We start from the raw sequence: 19,470 nt of genomic DNA, 5'->3' as shown, positions 1-19,470 counted from the left end.
TCAGAAAAGACCTTCAACGTAGCTGGAGGCATTGTCACTGAGAAGAGAAGTCGCCTAAGTCACAAAAGTGTTCAGTACCTCACCTTTATCAAAATGAATGAGTCATGGATCCCGGAGGGCTACTGCCCGCCCGAAGACTAAGTCAGTCCCCACACACAGCATCTCTGCCTGCACGCCGTGTGACTGGCTGCCTGCCCCAAGACTAAGTCGCTCCCCACACAGCATCTCTGCCTGCAGGCCACTTGACTGCCTTCTCCGCCACCACCAACAGGGTCCAGGACTCCAGGCGGATTCCTGAATTTTTAAGGCCGCTGCTAGCAGCAGCCGCTATAATAATTTTTCTGGTGCGTGTACATGCCTGCCTAATTTTTCTGGCTGCAGTGCAGCTGCAACAACAAAACAAAAGGCATGTACATGTGCCCATTCCCCTTTGTGATCATTACCTTGCCGCGGTGAAGGGGCTTGCGTATCACAGTGAAGCAATGACCGGTGGCTATATGAGTGTCTCGGGGGGTGGCACACCAGAGATAATAAGGCCGTTGCTTTATTGTGGACAGACCAAATTTGATCAGCTGGACAGTTACTGTTGTTCTACCATTGAGCTACCACAGCCCGGTGACCATATGGGCTTGAAAACCGCCACGGCCTGCACTCTGGCCATGGTGCGCACCAGTCCAGCACGGCCGTCACTACGCAAACAGCTACTTGCGGTGCGTTACACAGTGAGTTTGGTGTGTCAGTGTGAAGCAGTACTCTAATTACACTCCCTGATTGATGTATACACATGCACGAGGTTTTAAAGCACTTTAGGCCTGCAATTTAGCATTCAAAGTGATTTCTGCCCTTAATACGCTGCTTTGCGTCCAATCCAGATTTTTCCCGGGGACTTTTGGTGTGTATCCCGCTCCACCATGCCCCCCTCCAGGTGTTAGACCCCTTGAAACATCTTTCCATCACTTTTGTGGCCAGCATACATTTTTCTAGTTTTTAAAGTTCGCCTCCCCATTGATGTCTATTGCAGTTCGTGAAAGTTTGCACAAACCGAACTTTCGTGGTAGGTTCGTGAACCTAAATTCAGAGGTTCGGGCCATCTCTACTCCTGCACAGAAGGGAGCATGGCCATGTGAACCCTTTCAACAAACCTTGGTTGAATAGGATTAGAGGGTCCCAGTGCTGGAACAGCAAGTTCGAGGAGGATGGGGGATGTCAGAGGCTTCCCCCTACAAGGGTAAGAATCTATCGTTTATCCTTTTTAAAGTCACAGGTACACTTTAAGCCTTTCTTCATATGCCCATCCTTATGTATTTTAATACGCTTAAACAGCAGAGGCTATTTCATGTTATTCTTACACCCTCAGAGAAAACGATTAAATAAATGTTGTTTATACCTTGAACACAAATCTTTGAACATATGAAATCTTGACATATGCACATTCCTCTGCACTTCAAGAGTAGGTGTAAGAAATAGCACTTTCTCCTATGTGCTGGATTGAAATGCACACACCATCAGATTCATTATACTGTGACTTGGGCTAGAATTACTCCAGTGTTTAGGAATTCTCTTCATGTGGGAAACAAATGTTAAGCCAGATAGTTCATAGGTATCCTGTAAAAACCATGTTAATTATGTCACAGACTGGCGACTAATCATTTGTAAACTGCTGAAATTTTTTTTATTTAGCTTTAATGGAAATAAATCAATTTCACTGTAAAAGGGCATTTATGCCCAATTCACCTGACTTTAAAGCCCCATCTACACAATACCATTTTTTGTCTGATTCCATTCCATTCATTGATTCGATTCAATCCGACATGTCCAATCGGGATTTAATTCCATTTTCCATTGTTTTGCAATGGCAAATTGAATTGAATCGAATCACGATCGGACATGTCGGATTGAATAGAATCAAATCAATGAATCGAATCAGACAAAAAATTGTATGGTGTAGATGGGGCTTAATAATGGCATAATGTGCAGCAAGGGGTTGGGACCTCTGTAAAATGTTTTGTGGATGTCCTACTGTGTCTCTGTCCAGACAGGAAGTGGGAAAAAATCTCCAAAAGTGTAAGAGACGGCAAGAAATAAAACAATTTTATTGAGTAAAGAATTCTCAACATTCTTTTGTTTCTATACTCTATTTATGGTACCCGCCACCACTAGATTTCATATTAAAGTTATAAATCTGCATTGCATTCTCAAGGCCATAAGGTTTCTCCAATTTTTATCATGTTGCCACACTATTCACAACCAAATAAATAATGTTGGATTAAAGAGCGAGAAATGCTGGAGGCAGGATTGGGAAGATTCCAAAAGCTTAAAAGAAATCTATAGTCCTAATAATTTTATTTTTATGATATATTTAGTACTACAGCCTTTAATTAGGTAAATAAGACATTGTTAAAGGAACCCCAAGATTAAAATTAACCAATGAGATAAACAATTGAATCTGTCCTTTTATGCCTAACATTTTTTGACTCCCACAGTTTTTTCTGTGTCAGCTTAAAAAAAGATGTATTTCAATTTTCCAGAAGATAAAATATGTGAACTATTAATTTTCTTGTCTGTCCTCCTCACTCAGAAGCTGTTCTCTTCCAGGAAAGAGTTTTATGGCTGGACCTTATCAGTGGGGATTACATTACAGCCCAACTAGGGCCCCAATGGAGAGAAACTGTCACTTCCATAACTGATGTTTAATTCTGTCAGGTAGAAAAAGAAGGAAAGGACCACTGCATAGATATTTGTATGCTTGGCAATGTACATACATGTCACCGCATGTACCCTTTAAGGTAGATATTTAGTAAGCACCTTGGGAAACCAAGTGAAGTTCTAACCAAAAAAAAAAGAAGAAAATAATCATGCATTCAAAGTCTCCACCAGCGGTTATGGACAAGTTATGGGACTGCCTGCTGAGCTTACCAACCCTTCCCTTGAACATCAGTTATTTAGTGTAGAATTTTCTGAAGTGAATACTGATGTCAGATAATTTGAGCTTTCACGTGAATCTGGCCAGCAGCAATATTTGTAAGCAAACATACATGTATTTGAGATCTTCCTCTATTTTCATGACAAGAATATTATAGAATTGGTCCTTTAAAATTTGTACAGTACTAATAAGCAATATGGCGTAGTATATTGCAATCTTCAGGCGCTAATATAGTATGGTATGTTGGGAACAATTAGTGGCAATAGAACAAAAATAAGAATTTGTACTTACAAAAGTGAGTCACCGTTGAGAAACCACTTAGCAGGCATGTAAATAAAAGCCCATAACTACTTTTGGCAGATGCCAGGGGTGGTGAGGTCACTCTTCCAAAAATATTTTTATTAATAAAAACAGAAAGTGATAAAAACTAATTGTTAAAGTAGGTGTCAAATGAACCATAATATAAGTGTGGGAAGTGCCCGAAAATACAATTATTAAAACATAATGTAAGCAAAATAAACTCACCATCTGGAACAGACTACACAAGCTTAAGCCACACGATCACTACCATATACACATACCTCTATCATATTGCTGAACCAAATGTTGTGGGTTTTTAAGCTTGCGTGGGCATTTTCAGGAGGTAGGTTTATTTTTCTTATGCTGTTTTTAAAATTTTTGGGCACCTCCCATAATCAGATTATGATTTATTTACAGGAAGAAAAGACAGATGGCAGGTTTCGTGCCTGTGGACCCTGCAGAAACCCCAATTGTTGACCCTGAGAGGTATGAAAAAATTACAAAGTAAAGCAGGTTCATTTGCCAAATCTAACTAAAGGCCAAACGATATATTACATTTGGGTGGTAACCCGAGGCTTCAGATCAGCCAGTGGCTTCTAATATCAGAGAACTGGTGGTTATGTCTTTGCCCCTCCCACAAAATAAAACCACAGATATGTTTAAAGACAGTTTAAAAAGTGTGGAAGCAAATAAGCATCTTGGAGATATTGATTGAATGGTAAGAATCCTGAATGTGATTCAGCTTGCAACCATAAAAACAAAATACTGGTTTTCTGTGGGATGGTCTTTCACATGTCCTTTTTGTAACAGACCAGGCCCGCCCATATGGGTGATCTCTAGTTCATGGATGATGTGAGGAAACCATTGGTCTGGAGCACAGATGTTGAACTCCTGTCCTTGAGGGCCATACTCATACCAGTGTTTAGGTTCTTCTTGATGAACCACACCTTTCCTGATTCAGTCCCATCAACTAACTTGAGCTGTGCAAAAATGTGTGAGGACCATGGCCCTTGACAACTGGAGAGCAACATCCCTGGTCTACAAGGAAGCAGTCAGTCAGACTGCAACTACTGTATGCACCCTTAAAGTTGAAGAATAACAAACAGAAAAATTGGCTCACTTAAATTCATTGCACAATACCTAATTCCAATAATTCCAACTAGCTTTTTACAAACCAAATAAAGTTGGTCTTAAGTGGAACACACTTTATTCTCTTTTTATATTCGGCCTGCTCCTGAAGGAACACAGGTGTTCAGATGTACAATAGTAATGACACAGATTTTACCTGCAGATAAGCACTACCAATGTAATCAGTACCATGTAATCTAAATATGAAGTGGTGTTACTCATTCACTGCATTGTTATCTGCCAAGAATGGTCTTATTTACCTCTGACTGATGTTGGTGACTAATAAGTGACTATAGTTTGCCTTCTAATTGCAGGTGTGAGGGAAGGGCCTGGTCGCCAACAGAAGAATTAAGGCAGCAGCCTCGGAAGTATAGTCTGGAGTCAGAGCTACAGGTAAACAGCGGTTAGCAGTAGTGATTTACTAAAGCAATAACAGTATTTTTTTTGGAGGGGGGTGCACAATTATTTCCAAAGACTGTTACAAACAATGAACAGTAATAATAAATCTTCTGTATAATTAATGACTGACGCAATATATGGTTTACTTCAGTGCTTGTCAGTTTATAGCCCAAACGGCAGAATTGATTCATGAAGGCTTGTGGAATCATGCAAACTATGAATGTTAATATTAACTTTAACCCTTTTTTTAATATTTTGTTCTTTAAAGTTAACATGAAGTAATGTAAAAATGAATACATTTGAGGTGTCATGCACAGAACAGAGGTGTGGGAGGGGAAAACAGGAGGGAAAGAGGCTTCAGCCAATCAGGCTGCATTAGTTAAGTCTGAGGGGAAGTAAAGCAGCAAAAAAGGACAACCCAGCATGCCCTGCAACTTCCTCTTTGTGTATCAAATTTTGTGTGTACCAAATAAGAGTCAGGTAAACTGGAGGATGATCATTTATAAACAAGAAAAGTAATACTGATTTTAACTTTTGGATTGCCTGGTTAGCATCCTTATTACTTGTTTACCAGATAAAAATTGATTCTTGATTTTATGCCCGACAGTTACACTTTAAGAAACTTCACTTGTTATCTTTGCAAAAGAGCTTCTCTGAGCTCTCCGACTAACTTAATCAGAATTTTCTGAAGCACTTATACATCAAAGAAACAGTAAGACACAGCTTCAGATAAGCTTTTACTGCAGGGGAGTTCAAAGGATCATTAGCTCTGACTCATATTTTAAAATACAGTGTGTGGTTTGTAATTGCAAATATGAAAGAATAATGCAATATTATAAAAATAGCTATATAAATTAACCTAAAAATATAGACCTTTTTTTGCGACTAATGTTCTATTAATAATCTGTACTACACATACAATTCATTATAATATAATAATAATATAGTACAAACAAAAGTTATGATAATGATTACATCATAACTTTTTTTTTTTTTTACTTCAGTGTCACTTTAAATTTAAAAGTCTAGTTGAATCAGACCGTCATCACAGTATTGGCTATGTCAGCCCAAATGCTGCTGTTTGCTCCTCCCAGAAATGTCCCTCTGTGATGTGACATTCCACCTATCTTCCTTTACAGCGTAAAGGCTCATACACACGCTCAACAAAAGTCTTTTAAAGGCACAATTATCAAACAAATTAAAGAAGTTGGACAACGTTTGTCAAGCAAAGTCGGATAACTTTTGTCAAGACGACAAGGCGTTATCAATTATAAGAGGTGAACAACGACTGATAAGATGCATCTCAAGTCAATCCAACTGTTGGATTGACTTGAGCTGCGTCTTAGTTGTTGGTCGTCTTTTATCAGTGATAACGCCTTGTCATCTTGACAGAAGTTGTCTTGTCCAACTTTTTCAAGTTGTTTGATAATCGTGCATTTAAAAGGCTTTTATTGAGCGTGTGTATGTGGCTTTAGGATAAGCAGAGATAAATTGAAAAAACAAGGAACACCAAGAGCCCCAATAGTGTAATATGTACTTGTAAATGGTTACTAGATAGAGTAAATATTAGTACTCACAAACCAGGGTTACCATTAGGCAACCACTGTAAAGGCAGGTGGGGAGATTTTCCTGACCCCACTCAGGAATAAGAAGTCGCTCTCTGTAGATGAGAAAAAAGGGGGTTCAACCCTCCACCCAGGGTGGACTCAATATTATGCAGGAGAACAGAGGCGCCAAAAGGATAAAAGGAAGCTAAATGAGCTTAAAAACCAAATTCTTGGTAAATAGAGGAGGTAGTGGTGGACTTACCTCCTCCAAGTAGACACACAACGACTGTAGTAAAGACAGTCAATATATTTTATTTATGAACTCCAAATATGCAACGCGTTTCGCAGGTTTGATCCCGCTTCCTCAGGCAATAACAACGGAGCAATAGCATATGTGGTCAGTAGAAGAGCCAGGCACCTTCTACTGACCACATATGCTATTGCTCCGTTGTTATTGCCTGAGGAAGCGGGATCAAACCTCTATTTACCAAGAATTTGGTTTTTAAGCTCATTTAGCTTCCTTTTATCCTTTTGGCGCCTCTGTTCTCCTGCATAAGAGATAAATTGAAAGTGGGTAGAGATATGGTTCACGCAGGAGTGTTTCGGAGAGGAGTAGACAGGAATCTCCAAGCTGAGCTAAGCATGACTGTTCTGATAGTAGGACTGTCAACATAGGAATACAAAGGAGAAAAATAATGCTAGGTATGCACAGAACAGTCCTATCACTTCTGGTACACTTTAACAATATTTGCTGCGAACAAACAAGACTGCACTCACTGGAGGAGTCACAGCCGGTAACCATGTGGCTTTAGATGGATAATCCACAGCCTGGTTTAGGTGAAATGAGTCTCTGGGCAAAAATAAACATTCACTCCCCCCATCCCCCAAATAGTGGTATTAGGTGGCCTTTGCATTCTTCCATCCCCTCCATATAGTGGTATTAAGCAGCCTTTGTGCCTCCTTACCACATAGCTGTATTAGGTGGCCTTTGTCCCCCACCCCTCAGATATCAGCATTAGGTGGCCTTTGTCCCAACACCCTCCAAGTAGCAGTATTAGGTGGCTTTTGTCTCCCTTTGAGAAATAGCGTTTGTATTCTGCTATTGAGCTGTGAGCTCTGCATGCAGTGCTGTGCACGGTACATAGTTATTTTAAGGACTTGAAAAGGAAGATCCTTAATATAGTTTAAAAGCATCAACACATTTCTGTAGTCTTTTGTGAACTAACACTTCAAATTTAAAACATTTCCATCTTGCTGACTATGTCATTAGATGGATGGTCCTCCCTACAGGTCTACTGTTACAGTGTGTGCAGCAGAGCCATGCTTCTCAGTCACCTTCTCCCTGTATTTAGGCACATAGAGCTCAGGTGTGCTCCTTCTTTTTACGCCATTGGATTACATAAAGGATTCACCCATGGAGTCTTGTAACGATCGGTGTAGCACAGAGAGGATCTGATTACCGGTGATCAGCAGTATCACTGGAAATACAGATATATACCAGATTATAGATGATCTGCAGTATCACCGATAATCCGATATACAAGCTAACCTCTGGACACCTAAGCAGAGTGTTTGGTGCAAACAGTATAATGAGAGGACTGAGCCTCAGAGCAGTAAGGAGTACTGCCCAATTCCTTCTGGACTCTCCCGGAGGGAGGAGTCAGGCTGAGAGAAGGAACGACAGAACGAGAGTGACACTCAAGAGGGAGTGTCACTATCAGGACTGGGAACCACCTCTAACAGTAAGGTCGGTTCTCGAGGTCGGACAAGCCAGGTCGTAAACACACGGACAGATAAAGTACAGTTTCAGAAGGCAGAGGCGAAAGTCTGAAGTACAAGCAGGGTTCGGCAACAGGGTATCAGAAATATCGAGGTACAAAATCAGAAGGCAGATGCAGAGTCTAAGGACGAGCCGGGGTTCGGAAACAGAGTATCAGAAAGACAAAGTACAGGATCAGAATTCAGGAGAATGGTCAGGCAGGCAGAAGGTCATTACAGATAATCACAATCAAACTAGTACTTTAAACTATCAACAAATCTAGCTAAGTGTAGGATTACAGCTCCAGCTGGTCCCGGCACACTTTCGGATCTGACTCAGGTCTGCGTGCTACCACGTAATGATCGCAACGCCAGACAACCAGCAACTGAACAGCCAGCAGTATATATACACAGCCACTCTCCAGCCCCTCCCTAAGTGCTGGACCAATGAGAGGGCTCAGAATTGTCAGCTGACCAGCTTGGTCAGCTGACCTACTTCTGGCTGCTATATAAGCTTTGCCTCAGTGCGCGCGCGCGTGTCACTCTGAATCTTGGAGGACTATCAGTCCCAGCCACACCAGTACAGCCTTGCAATGTATCCAGTGAACCGAGCGTGGGAGCTGCCTCTAATGCAGATTCCGCCGCTTCCAATGCGGATTCCGCCGTTCCCAATGCGGATTCCGCCGCTCTGCCTATGCGGCATGCAGCGGTTTTTCCGCGTTGTGACGTCATGCTGGACGCGGAAACAGCCGCCTCACCCTGAGAGACGGCAGCTTTTCCGCGTTTCCTCACAAGTCTATAGGCAGTCAAGTGTGCTGGGGTGATAGTGTATAGCTACCAGTCCTGAGTCACAAAACTCCAGGCTCAGCTTATGCCGTTTTTCCTCCTCCATCAGCTGCTGTGTCTGTATTCACTGTGTCTTCAGACTTGCCCTGGATCTACAATGCAGGGCACAGTGGCTATAAGCAGCAATAAAAGGAGGAAGTGTGTCAGTTGAGAGATGAGCTTGGCAACTTGGAACATAAGAAAAGTAGTTTTAAACAAACGCTCCAGCACACTGTACCACCTACAGGCTCTGTTATTAAGTGAGGTATGGTCTGGTGCTAGTCCTGGAGCAGTTAAACCAAAATCAAACCAATTTTGATTTGATTTGATTTGATGTGTGTGTATGTGTGTGTGTGTGTGTGTGTGTGTGTGTGTGTGTGTGTGTGTGTGTGTGTGTGTGTGTGTGTGTGTGTGTGTGTGTGTGTGTGTGTGTGTGTATATATTTATTTTTTTTAAAGAAGCCCTCCATTTCATACTTCTATGGCAATTTTATAAAGACACTCTTCATTTTTTCCATTTTCACACTTCTCTGGCATTCTGATGGATGTGTTTGGGTCTGTCAGATGCCAGGAAAGAGGTACATGCCTGATGACAATGTGCAAAGTGTAAAGTTTGGTGTAGTGGTGATTATGGTGTAGGGTCCTTCAGAGGTTGGGCTTTGCCCATAGGTTCCAGCAAAATGAACACTGAATGCCTCAGGATGCCAATACATGTTTGATAGTTTCATGCTCTGAACTCTGTGTGAACAGTTTGGGGGTGGCTCCTTTTTTTTTTCCAACATGACTGCGCACCAGTACATCAATGTCCATAAAGACATGAATGAGTGAGTTTGGTGTAAAGGAACTTGACTGGTCTGAACAAAACCTGACCTCAATCCGATAGAACACCTCTGGGTTGAATAAGAGCAGAGACTTGGTGGCAGGCCTTCTCATTCAGCATCAGCACCTGACCCCACAACAAATGCTGTTTTGAAACAATGGTTAAAAATTGTCAAAAGCACACTTTGTGGAAAGCCTTCCCAGAAGAGCAGAAGCTGTTATAGCTACAAAGGGTGGGTCAACTCCATAGTATAGCTTAAAAGTGCATGTGTGTGTGAAGGCAGGCATCCCAATACTTTTGGCAATATATTGTATATTGCTCATGCCTATACAGGGTAACTCTACACAACAGAGACAGCCTCAAATAGAACCTTTTTAAGTAGTGAGAAAGAGTTAACACTCCATCAAGGTTTTATTGCTGTTCATTATTTCCTGACCAGGACCACCAGGTCTCACATTAAAATTCACAGAGTGACCAGGCACAGGATGGAACGCAAAACCTCTCTCAAGGGAGAGACAACAGTGAAAACCCAAAATAAGTTATATAACAGATATTACACATAATTTCCTACTCACAACTTTTCTTTTTGTAAATTTATTAGTAATGTTGTGATTCGTAGCAGAACCAAGACAGAAACACTATGGTTACAGAAACTGGCCTAATATCTGGAAAACCATCTGTCACAGTAACTCCCAGCGGCTACTGGAAGGTTTGTTAATCAGAGTTTAGTGTAGATGGTATAATGTATGTGGCAGCAGACTTGTTGCCATTCACTTACTCTGGGTCAAGTAGCAACAAGGATCTAAGAGCACGATAGCCATTTATCTGACTGTCAGATGAAATTTGAACAGGACCTTTCTTGTAACATACCACATATCTTTCCAATCTGCTGGTTCCCTTAGGATGCCATAATCAGAGTGGAAATATATTGTATACAAGCTTTGCCTTGACAGAGGAAATTCTAAGCAGTACTTGTGTGATTGATGGCAAGGACTAGGTAAGCTCTTTCTTAGGGCATGAAAAACATTCTCACCGACATTAGGCATGGTTGTTAAGTTTAAGAGTGTTTGAAACTACTAACAAAATTAAGTGTATCACATTTCTATCCCCCTACTTAGTGTATCATTTCCATCTGTATAAGCAGACAAAATGTAATAACAATACAAGCTAAATATATACGAATATTAAAAGTAGCTGTGTTTGTAGTGCGAACATAGTTTGATCATTTATATTATAGGGTTTATTAACATAATAAATACCTCTTAATTTTCCACGATCTGACCCACATCTGTCCTTTCAAAAATAGAGATAGACAGATCTTTGTAGCAGTGCTGTGAACTGAGAGCTGACATGGACATATAGCCCTAGCAATGAGGACAATTATAAGAAACTGGAAAGTTAATTAATTTAGCGTAGCTAGAAATGACTGGGCCCCATAGCAAAAAAGATTTATGCCCCCCCCCCCCCCACAACCTTCCATCCCCACGGACCTCGGACCTCCCACCCAAACATTACTTAGGACCCTCCACCCCAACATTCCCACACCCCTCTAAGTACAGTATAAGTAGCCAGGTCTATAGGTGTCCCCAGTTTAGGTAGTGGTCAGGGGCGTAACTAGAAATCACTGGGCCCCCTTGTGGCAACAGCAATTTAATCTAAATACTGTACAAAAGTTTTAACTCATACATGAACATTATGGAAAATCCAAGTTGAAAATAAACTGTGAAGATAAACAATTTCATCCTTCCTACTCCTGAAAAATATATTCATTTTTTTAGAACCTCCCAGTTTTATTTTCTGTTTTAAAAAGCTAAAAAAGTAGGTTTAATGCTATTGTCTCATATGATTATGATTCAGCTTTTCCCATAGTCTTGCAGTTAGCAATCATGTGACCCCCAACAAGACAAATTCAGCAATCATGAGGCCCCTATCAAGACAAATTCAGCAATCATGAGGCCCCCAACAAGACAAATTCAGCAATCATGAGGCCCCCAACAAGACAAATTCAGCAATCATGAGGCCCCCAACAAGACAAATTCAGCAATCATGAGGCCCCCAACAAATCATAAGGCCCCCAAGACAAATTCAGCAATCATGAGGTCCCCAACAATACAAATTCAGCAGTCATGAGGCACATAAATAGACAGCATTTCACATAAATAGGCAGAATGCCCCCTTAATATGGTAGACACCTCTCACCTGGCTTCTGAATTCTCCTCTACTGGCTGCTGTGTCTGGCTGGCCTGGCAATACTGTTTTTGGCTGGATTGGGGGTGATGTGTGGGCTGAAAGGCCTGGCAGTGATGCTGTGGCCTGGCTGGTGGTGATGCTGTGGCCGGGTTGGCTGGGGGTGATGCTGTGGCCGATGCTGTGGCTGGGTTGGCAGTGATGTTGTGGCTGACTGGTGGTGATGCTGTGGCCTTTTTGACAGGGATTCTGGGCTGGTTGGCTGGTGGTAATGCTGGGCTGGCTGGCCTGGATAGTTTAGGTAGTGACAGGTGCCCCCTAGTTAAGGTAGCGCCAGGAGTCCCCCAGTTCAGGTAGTGACAGGAGCCCCCGAGTTCAGGTAGAGACAGGAGCCCCCCAGTTCAGGCAGTGACAGGAGCCCCCCAGTGTAAGTAGTGACAGGTACCCCCCAGTTCAGGTAGTGACAGGGAGCCCCCAGTTCAGGTAGTGACAGGGACCCCCCAGTGTATGTAGTGACAGGAGCCCCCAGTTTAGGTAGTGAGTGACAGGGACCCCCAGGTTAGGTAGTGACAGGGACCCCCAGTTAGGTAGTGACAGGGACCCCCAGGTTAGGTAGTGAGTGACAGGAGCCCCCCAGGTTAGGTAGTGAGTGACAGGCGCCCCCCAGGTTAGGTTGTGAGTGACAGGGACCCCCAGGTTAGGTAGTGAGTGACAGGCGCCCCCCAGGTTAGGTTGTGAGTGACAGGTGACAGGGATCCCCAGTTAGGTAGTGAGTGACAGGGACCCCCAGTTAGGTAGTGAGTGACAGGGACCCCCAGTTAGGTTGTGAGTGACAGGGATCCCTAGTTAGGTAGTGAGTGACAAGGACCCCAGGTTAGGTAGTGACAGGGACCCCAGGTTAGGTAGTGAGTGACAGGGACCACCAGGTTAGGTAGTGAGTGACAGGGACCCCCAGTTAGGTAGTGAGTGACAGGGACCCCCAGTTAGGTAGTGAGTGACAGGGACCCCCAGTTAGGTAGTGAGTGACAGACAGCACCCCCCAGGTTAGGTTAGGGCCCACTCAGGGCCATTTTTGGGGTGCTGGAGGGGTGGCAGCATGAGGGGAGAGCTTGGTGGCACATTGGTGGGGAGGGGGGACAGGCCCCCCCTCCCTCACCTCGGGTTCTCCCCTCTGCGCTCCCCTCCAGCACTGATTATGCAGGCAGCGGGGCAGCGGCGGGAGATACATACCTTCCGTGTGCTCCACGGATGCTCCTGTCTCTAGCCTCTGACGCAACTTCCTGTTTATACAGGAAGTCGCGTCAGAGGCTAGAGAGAAGAGCATCGGTGGAGCGCACGGAAGGTATGTATCTCCCGCCGCTGCCCCGCTGCCTGCCGCCTGCATAATCAGTGCTGGAGGGGAGCGCAGAGGGGAGAGCCCGAGGTGAGGGAGGGGGAAGGGGCCCATCCCCCCTCCCCACCGATGTGCCACCAAGCTCTCCCCTCATGCTGCCACCCCTCCAGGTCCTTGCAGGCCCCCTGTGACATAAGGCTCGGGCGGGCCCCATAGCAACGCTATGGTTGCTATGGTGATTGCTACGCCCCTGGCAGTGACTGTTTTGAAAGGGCTATGGTTTATACCACTTTAAGTGTCTGCTGTGACTTTTGTATTGGGTCATTGTATGCAGAGAGGATAGGCAGGACCAGTACACAAGTACATACAAACACACACACACACACACACACTCCAGGGCCATATTACTGGCGATTCAACAGAGAACAGGGGAGCCTCGTATTGAGTGTCCTTAGTGGCTTAAAACTCTTTCATTTCCTTGAACCCATACCCACGGTTCTCTACAGACCTAAAGACCCTATTGGCAACTCGGCATCACCCACAACTACAGAGGATGCATGTGTGTTGTGCCCGGCATGAAGTGAGACTGTCCCTCCAAAAAATGGGGGCATTTGGGAGCTATACCCATCTATATAAAGCAAATAAACAACAAGCTGGGGTTCTACTTTAGGAATCACCAACAATCAGACATTTGTCAATAAATATTACACTCAGAGATCGGAATCTGTTATCAAATGCAATTGTATTAGTAAAACCACCTTCAATACAATATAAAACAATCCTGTTCCCCAAATATTGCACCAATCCCTTGTTTAGGAAAATATCCCTGCCAGCATCCACTGCTTTTGCATTTGATAACAGATTCCGTTCTCTGAGTGTGATATTTATTGAAATTGGAGATTGTGTGCAGCACAAAATAATAGATTTATTTATAATACTCAGACATTTGTGTTTGTAAGCATAATGGATTACTAAGGTGAACTCTCAGGGCTGTGGATACATTGATAAGAACATAGACTTGTATGTGATTGGACCTGGACTGATGTCGTAATTGATATGTAAACACAGCATATTAAGTCAATGCTATAATTTAACACACTTTAGGACATTAAAGCCTATTTTGTCCTGGGACTGATGTGGTTGTTTAATGTGTAGCCTGTAAACTACTGCAAATAACGTCACTGCTATAAGTCACTATACAATACTTGTACATAAACAGGGGAAAGTAAGCTACAGCATTAAAATATTTACGATATTCTTAAGAATACAGATGTAAAAAAAAGTTTATTTTCTGTTTCTTTTTGCTCGCTTGTAGCTGATAGCAAATATTATGTACCCAGATGGCAGATCAAACACGTTAACCTTTACTGCTCTCATGTAACCAGGGTCATGAATCTGAACTCCATCTGGCATTTGCCTGCCGCAGGGTACTTTTCTGTTTGTATGTGTTAATGTTTCATTATGGCAATCTGATTGTACTGATTGCCTCTCACGGTCAATATGTTATATGTATGTGGAGAAATCTGCAAAGAAAATGTCAGTAATGCAGAGCAGGACCATTCTTAAATCAGTGCCTGAGGGCTCGTTTTGCCCCACGCTCTTGTCAAACATGATGGCTTCAGCTGCATCCACTTATCATCTCTATCAGTTAATCATCAGGAAACAGTGAATTTCTACTTTGTTGAGAGAGAAAAAAAAGCTATTCCTTTAGTTAAAATTCAGGATTCAGAGGGCAGGGGTCACACTTGAGGTGTACATTTGATAAAGGTTCCAGTTGACACACAAAATAGCCAGAAGTCATTCATGTAGTAAAATATCATTAATATTTACTGATATTCTACTATGACTTAACCTTTCCCTACTCTCGCAGGGGTGGTGCCTAACATTAACCCGTGGTGGATAACTAAGCTTAACCCAACTAGCCTTAACCCCCCCCCCATGGGCCTCTAACCTTAACCCCCGGTGTTCTTCTGTTGAAAAGGGTGCCCGTTATGCCAACATATTTTAGCCACAGTGCGTATTGCGCCCTTTGAACTGCTCCTACACTTGAGTCCCAGCTTGCTCTCAGGTGACTCATGGCAATAAGGAATGGCACGCAATGTGCAAAAAAAAGCAGCAGTGCTGGTATTTTTTTTTACTGCTGTGAGAAAATGCACATTGCTCCCACTCAACTGCAGTTGTGTGTTGGGAAGCATCATCTGCATTTTCCCATTGCAAAAAGCACACAAGATTTTTGGCAAGTGTGACCCCATCTTATAGCTTGCTTATCTTCAACAGTTTGTCACATGGATGTGTCAAGCTGTGGTTAAGCAGGCACGACACTACGGCTACCAATGCACATGTATTGCTAAGCAGTGCTGAAACTAGTGTCCTTGGGGAAGAGAAGTCACACTGCCAGAGTCTTGGCAGCTTTGCAGAAAGAGGCTGAAGCTTGGCTGATGCCCTGCTGGCTTACTGTACCCTGCTTATTTCACGTACTGAACCTGGTGGTGCAGCAGTTCCTCCGTACGTCCCCAGGATTGGAGGACTTAGTGAAACAGGCTCCCTCCATCTTCAGCCATTTCCACCATCCTCCTACTGCTGCCCCAGTGTAAAGCAAAATTCAACGCCAACAGAAGAGCCACCACATACAATTACATGGGACACTGTAACTAGATGGAATGCCACCCTGCGTATGCTCACCCGTCTATGTGAGCAAAAGCTTACCACCCATCATTACTTGATTACCATGATGCATGGATGCCCCAGGGCCCATGGTACAGCCACACAGCTAGCCTATTTCTCCGTGACTGCAGATGGAGATGCTGTGCAAGGTACCCTTTGAGCAGGCCACAAACGTTGTGAGTCAAGAGCAGTCAGGCTGCAACAGCGTCATACCCATCATCTTTCTGCTTGATGATACCCTTTGTGGCCTGATGGAAAGTGACAAGAGGAGGGGAAGAGAGAGGGAGGAGGAAGAGGATGAGGGTGACATTCCACTCCATACTGCATAACAAGCATCATGAGTTTCAACTGGAGGAGGAGGAAAAGGATTAAGGATACCAAGTTGGGGATGCTTGACGGGACCTGTCCAGCCCATATTTTTGCTTTTGTGCCCCAGGCATTGTGCGGACAATAGGTGATGAGGAGGGTGACGGGTAGGAAGATATGGGGGAGGGGGGGGGGGCTTATTGAAGGACAAGATGAGCCCAGGGGACCTCTCTTTCACATGCATGTGTACATGTTGCTATGCCTATGGAGGGACACCTGCATTTACAGTATCAAAAAAGCAGGAAGATTAGTGGCTGGCCACGCTTCTGGTTCACCGTCACACAGGGATAATGTCACAGCTCCTACACAACTGGGTGCATAAAAAAGAAAAGGAGACCCGCCTGAGTAAAGTACTATGCAATTGGCTGTGTGAAGAGTCCGCCCCCCACCACCGACCACCACCATCACAATCCATACAGGGAACTGAATTAGATATATGAATATATTGAGCTAGATGGGCATGCTTGTCATAGGGGTTTTGATGGTTATCACTTATTATAGCAAGTGAAGAAGATTGCTTTACTTTTTGTTGCTGTACCCTCAGTGTTTCTACAGAAACAGCTTAAACTGCACAAAGTCTCTGTGCTTACAACATTTTGGAACTTTACTGTCTTAATGCACCAAATTGTCATTTTTTCCATCCCTGTATCCTCACGAGGCATTTATTTATAAAATATCTGTAGGCGTTTTAGAATAATCACCAGACTCTGACCCGTCTGTTTATAGAATATTTTTTCTTTATGCTTCTCATGCTTAACCAAAGTAAGATTTGGGTGCTGCTGGTGTGTCAGTGTGTGTGTGTGTGTGTGTGGGGGGGGGGGGGGGGGGAGGGGCTGTAAATGTTCTTTCCATGGGGTTTTTATTTTGGGATCCAGCTTTCAAAACCTCATATTAATAAGGGAAAATGTGTTTAATGCATTGGAAGGTGACTCGCACAATGGATGACCTCATGTGTTGGCATCACTTGCAATTACCAGCCTCTTGAGATCAGTTTACGCTTTGTCGGATAGCTGACTTGAAGCTACTGGTACAATAATTTAAGCCAACCACACATTTACAAGCTATTTATTTAGCATGTTCAAGTCACATATCACTAGTCTAGACTATTTCTGATGCTTGCTGAGGTCAGATTTCTGCTTGTATGCCTTAATACACAAGCTAGAACATGCAACTGAGCCAAATATTTCAGGACTCACTACTGTGTTGTACATGATTAAAACTGGCAACTTATGAATTATGTAAAAACACCTTAATTTGCATTTCATAATATGTTCTGAATGATGGAATAATTGTAAGGTCATGTAGCTAAACATTTTGCCATTAAGTGAAAACTGGATAAGAGAGGATATTTGTATTATAATAATGAACTAGATCAAGTCACACCTTCATGTATAGTACTGAGACACTGCCTTATTTAACACCCTTACTGACCCTCCAGTGCCTGATGTGCAAACCTGACCTGATTGTAATCCTCACACCTGAGCTATGTTCTATCCTGTAACCCTCAGCATAAGCCCCTGCCTTTGGTTACAGCTTTTTACTGAAGTCCTAGAACTATCCCATCCTTTCAACTTACATTATAAAACAGAGGTAGGAGGCACCCAGGTGGGTACTCATGACTTACTTTAAAGGATCAACATATTTGCGTATAACTGTAAACTGATTGTACATGTACACACAGGTAAGAAGAGGTCTTACCTTAGTAAGTAGTCATTCATCAAATCAAAAGAAAATTACTTTATTGGGGCACTTAAAATGACAACGCGTTTCGCGGTGTAAACCGCTTCATCAGGTCGTGTAATGTCCCTTAGGAGAAAAAAACAACGGACAAGGCGCTAAGGACATGGCAACATTTCCAATTAAATAACATCACATACATAATAGTATGTATATATTCTAATATTTAAAAAACTTCTAACATATTTGCAACATACATGAAACATGATGTACAATCAGTTTACAGTTATACGCATATTTGTTGATCCTATAAAGTAAGTTACGAGTACCCACCTGGGCGCCTCCTACCTCCGTTTTATGCTGATTCTCCCCTGGGATTAGGGGACACCACCTTGGCAGGTGGTCTTTTCTAAGCAGCAGCGACCACCCGAGTTACACCACAAGGCCGAGTGGGGACGGTACTTCCCTACATGCTACTTAAAGTGGTTGCCTTACATGCAACCCGGCCTTGTGAGTATATCTGATTACTTGATACTTTGTTGATCCAATACGCTTGAGATAATACACCACCTTGGGCTCCCGGTGTTTTCCCGTTCCCCCTTTTTTCTACCCCTCCAGTACATGTTTCAACTTACATTAACTTTCACACTTCTAATGATATGCCTCTGCCTAGTGCTTACTGGCCCCATTTTAACCATCTAAAGAGTAATTTGGTTTCCACAGGACTTTTTCTCTTTAAAGTGGGATTACACTCCCAAAAACTACTCTTACTTACATAACATAAAAAGGAAGAAGTTTGAATCAGGATACAATTTATTGGCTAACTGAGAAGAAAAGCAGTTAGCTTTCGGCTTAAAAGAACATTTGAAAGCTTTCCAAAGCATTCCCTGTTAGTAAAAACATGTATTTTTACGCAGAGGGCAGTAGAATCTTGCTTATCTCTGGTCATCAGCAAAGGCAAGAATCTCACTGTGTCTGTGTCTTCACTCTGCCCCCTCCTTTTCTGCTGAAGTGACTCAGCTGTTGCTAGAATGATGTGTCTATTCAGGGAGGGAGGGGAGTGATGACATATGCATATTTATTTATGGTATTTATAAAGAGCCGACATATTATGCACCTTTGCTGATGACAAGAGATAAGAAAACATCTGCTCTCTGTAATAAAAAAATAAAAGGTTTTATACTTTTATACTTTATACTCAGGGAATGCTTGGGAAAGCTTTCAAATGTTTTTTATACAGTATATAACTAAGAGTAGTTACGGAAATTTTAGTTTTGGGAATATATTTCCACTTTAAAGACATACTTTTCATAGTAAAGAGGACACCATTGGGGATACTATCAAATTCACATTTACTGAGAGATCTTCTCATTCACAATTGGTGAAAAAAGCCATCTAAGTCCTATTGGGGAAAAAAAACCCTAAAAAAGTTTTGTAGCACCAGTTTTGTAAACATAATATACATATTTCAATAAGAGTTCGCACATTCAGCAGTGCAACTTGGACAATTAATATCTGTATGATTAATTTCATGGAACTAAGCT

General features: G+C 42.7%; 2 protein-coding genes across 3 annotated transcripts in view; one reads left to right on the top strand and one right to left on the bottom strand.

Moving 5' to 3' along the window:
- Positions 1-19,470, top strand: part of PDLIM4 (PDZ and LIM domain 4) — a 316,081-nt gene that overhangs the window by 171,755 nt on the left and 124,856 nt on the right. The window contains exons 3-4 of one of the 2 annotated variants that reach the window (XM_068277459.1): positions 3,641-3,709; positions 4,666-4,744. In XM_068277459.1, the coding sequence (XP_068133560.1) occupies positions 3,641-3,709; positions 4,666-4,744 (148 nt within the window). The remainder of the gene's footprint in view (positions 1-3,640; positions 3,710-4,665; positions 4,745-19,470) is intronic. The other variant, XM_068277460.1, reaches the window with a different exon arrangement.
- P4HA2 (prolyl 4-hydroxylase subunit alpha 2) overlaps positions 1-19,470 on the bottom strand; it is a 634,411-nt gene that overhangs the window by 589,773 nt on the left and 25,168 nt on the right. The gene's annotated exons all lie outside the window — the stretch shown is intronic.

Source organism: Hyperolius riggenbachi, chromosome 3, assembly GCF_040937935.1.
Source record: "Hyperolius riggenbachi isolate aHypRig1 chromosome 3, aHypRig1.pri, whole genome shotgun sequence".
Lineage (NCBI taxonomy): Eukaryota > Metazoa > Chordata > Amphibia > Anura > Hyperoliidae > Hyperolius > Hyperolius riggenbachi.
This window is presented reverse-complemented; position numbering and strand designations above follow the sequence as displayed.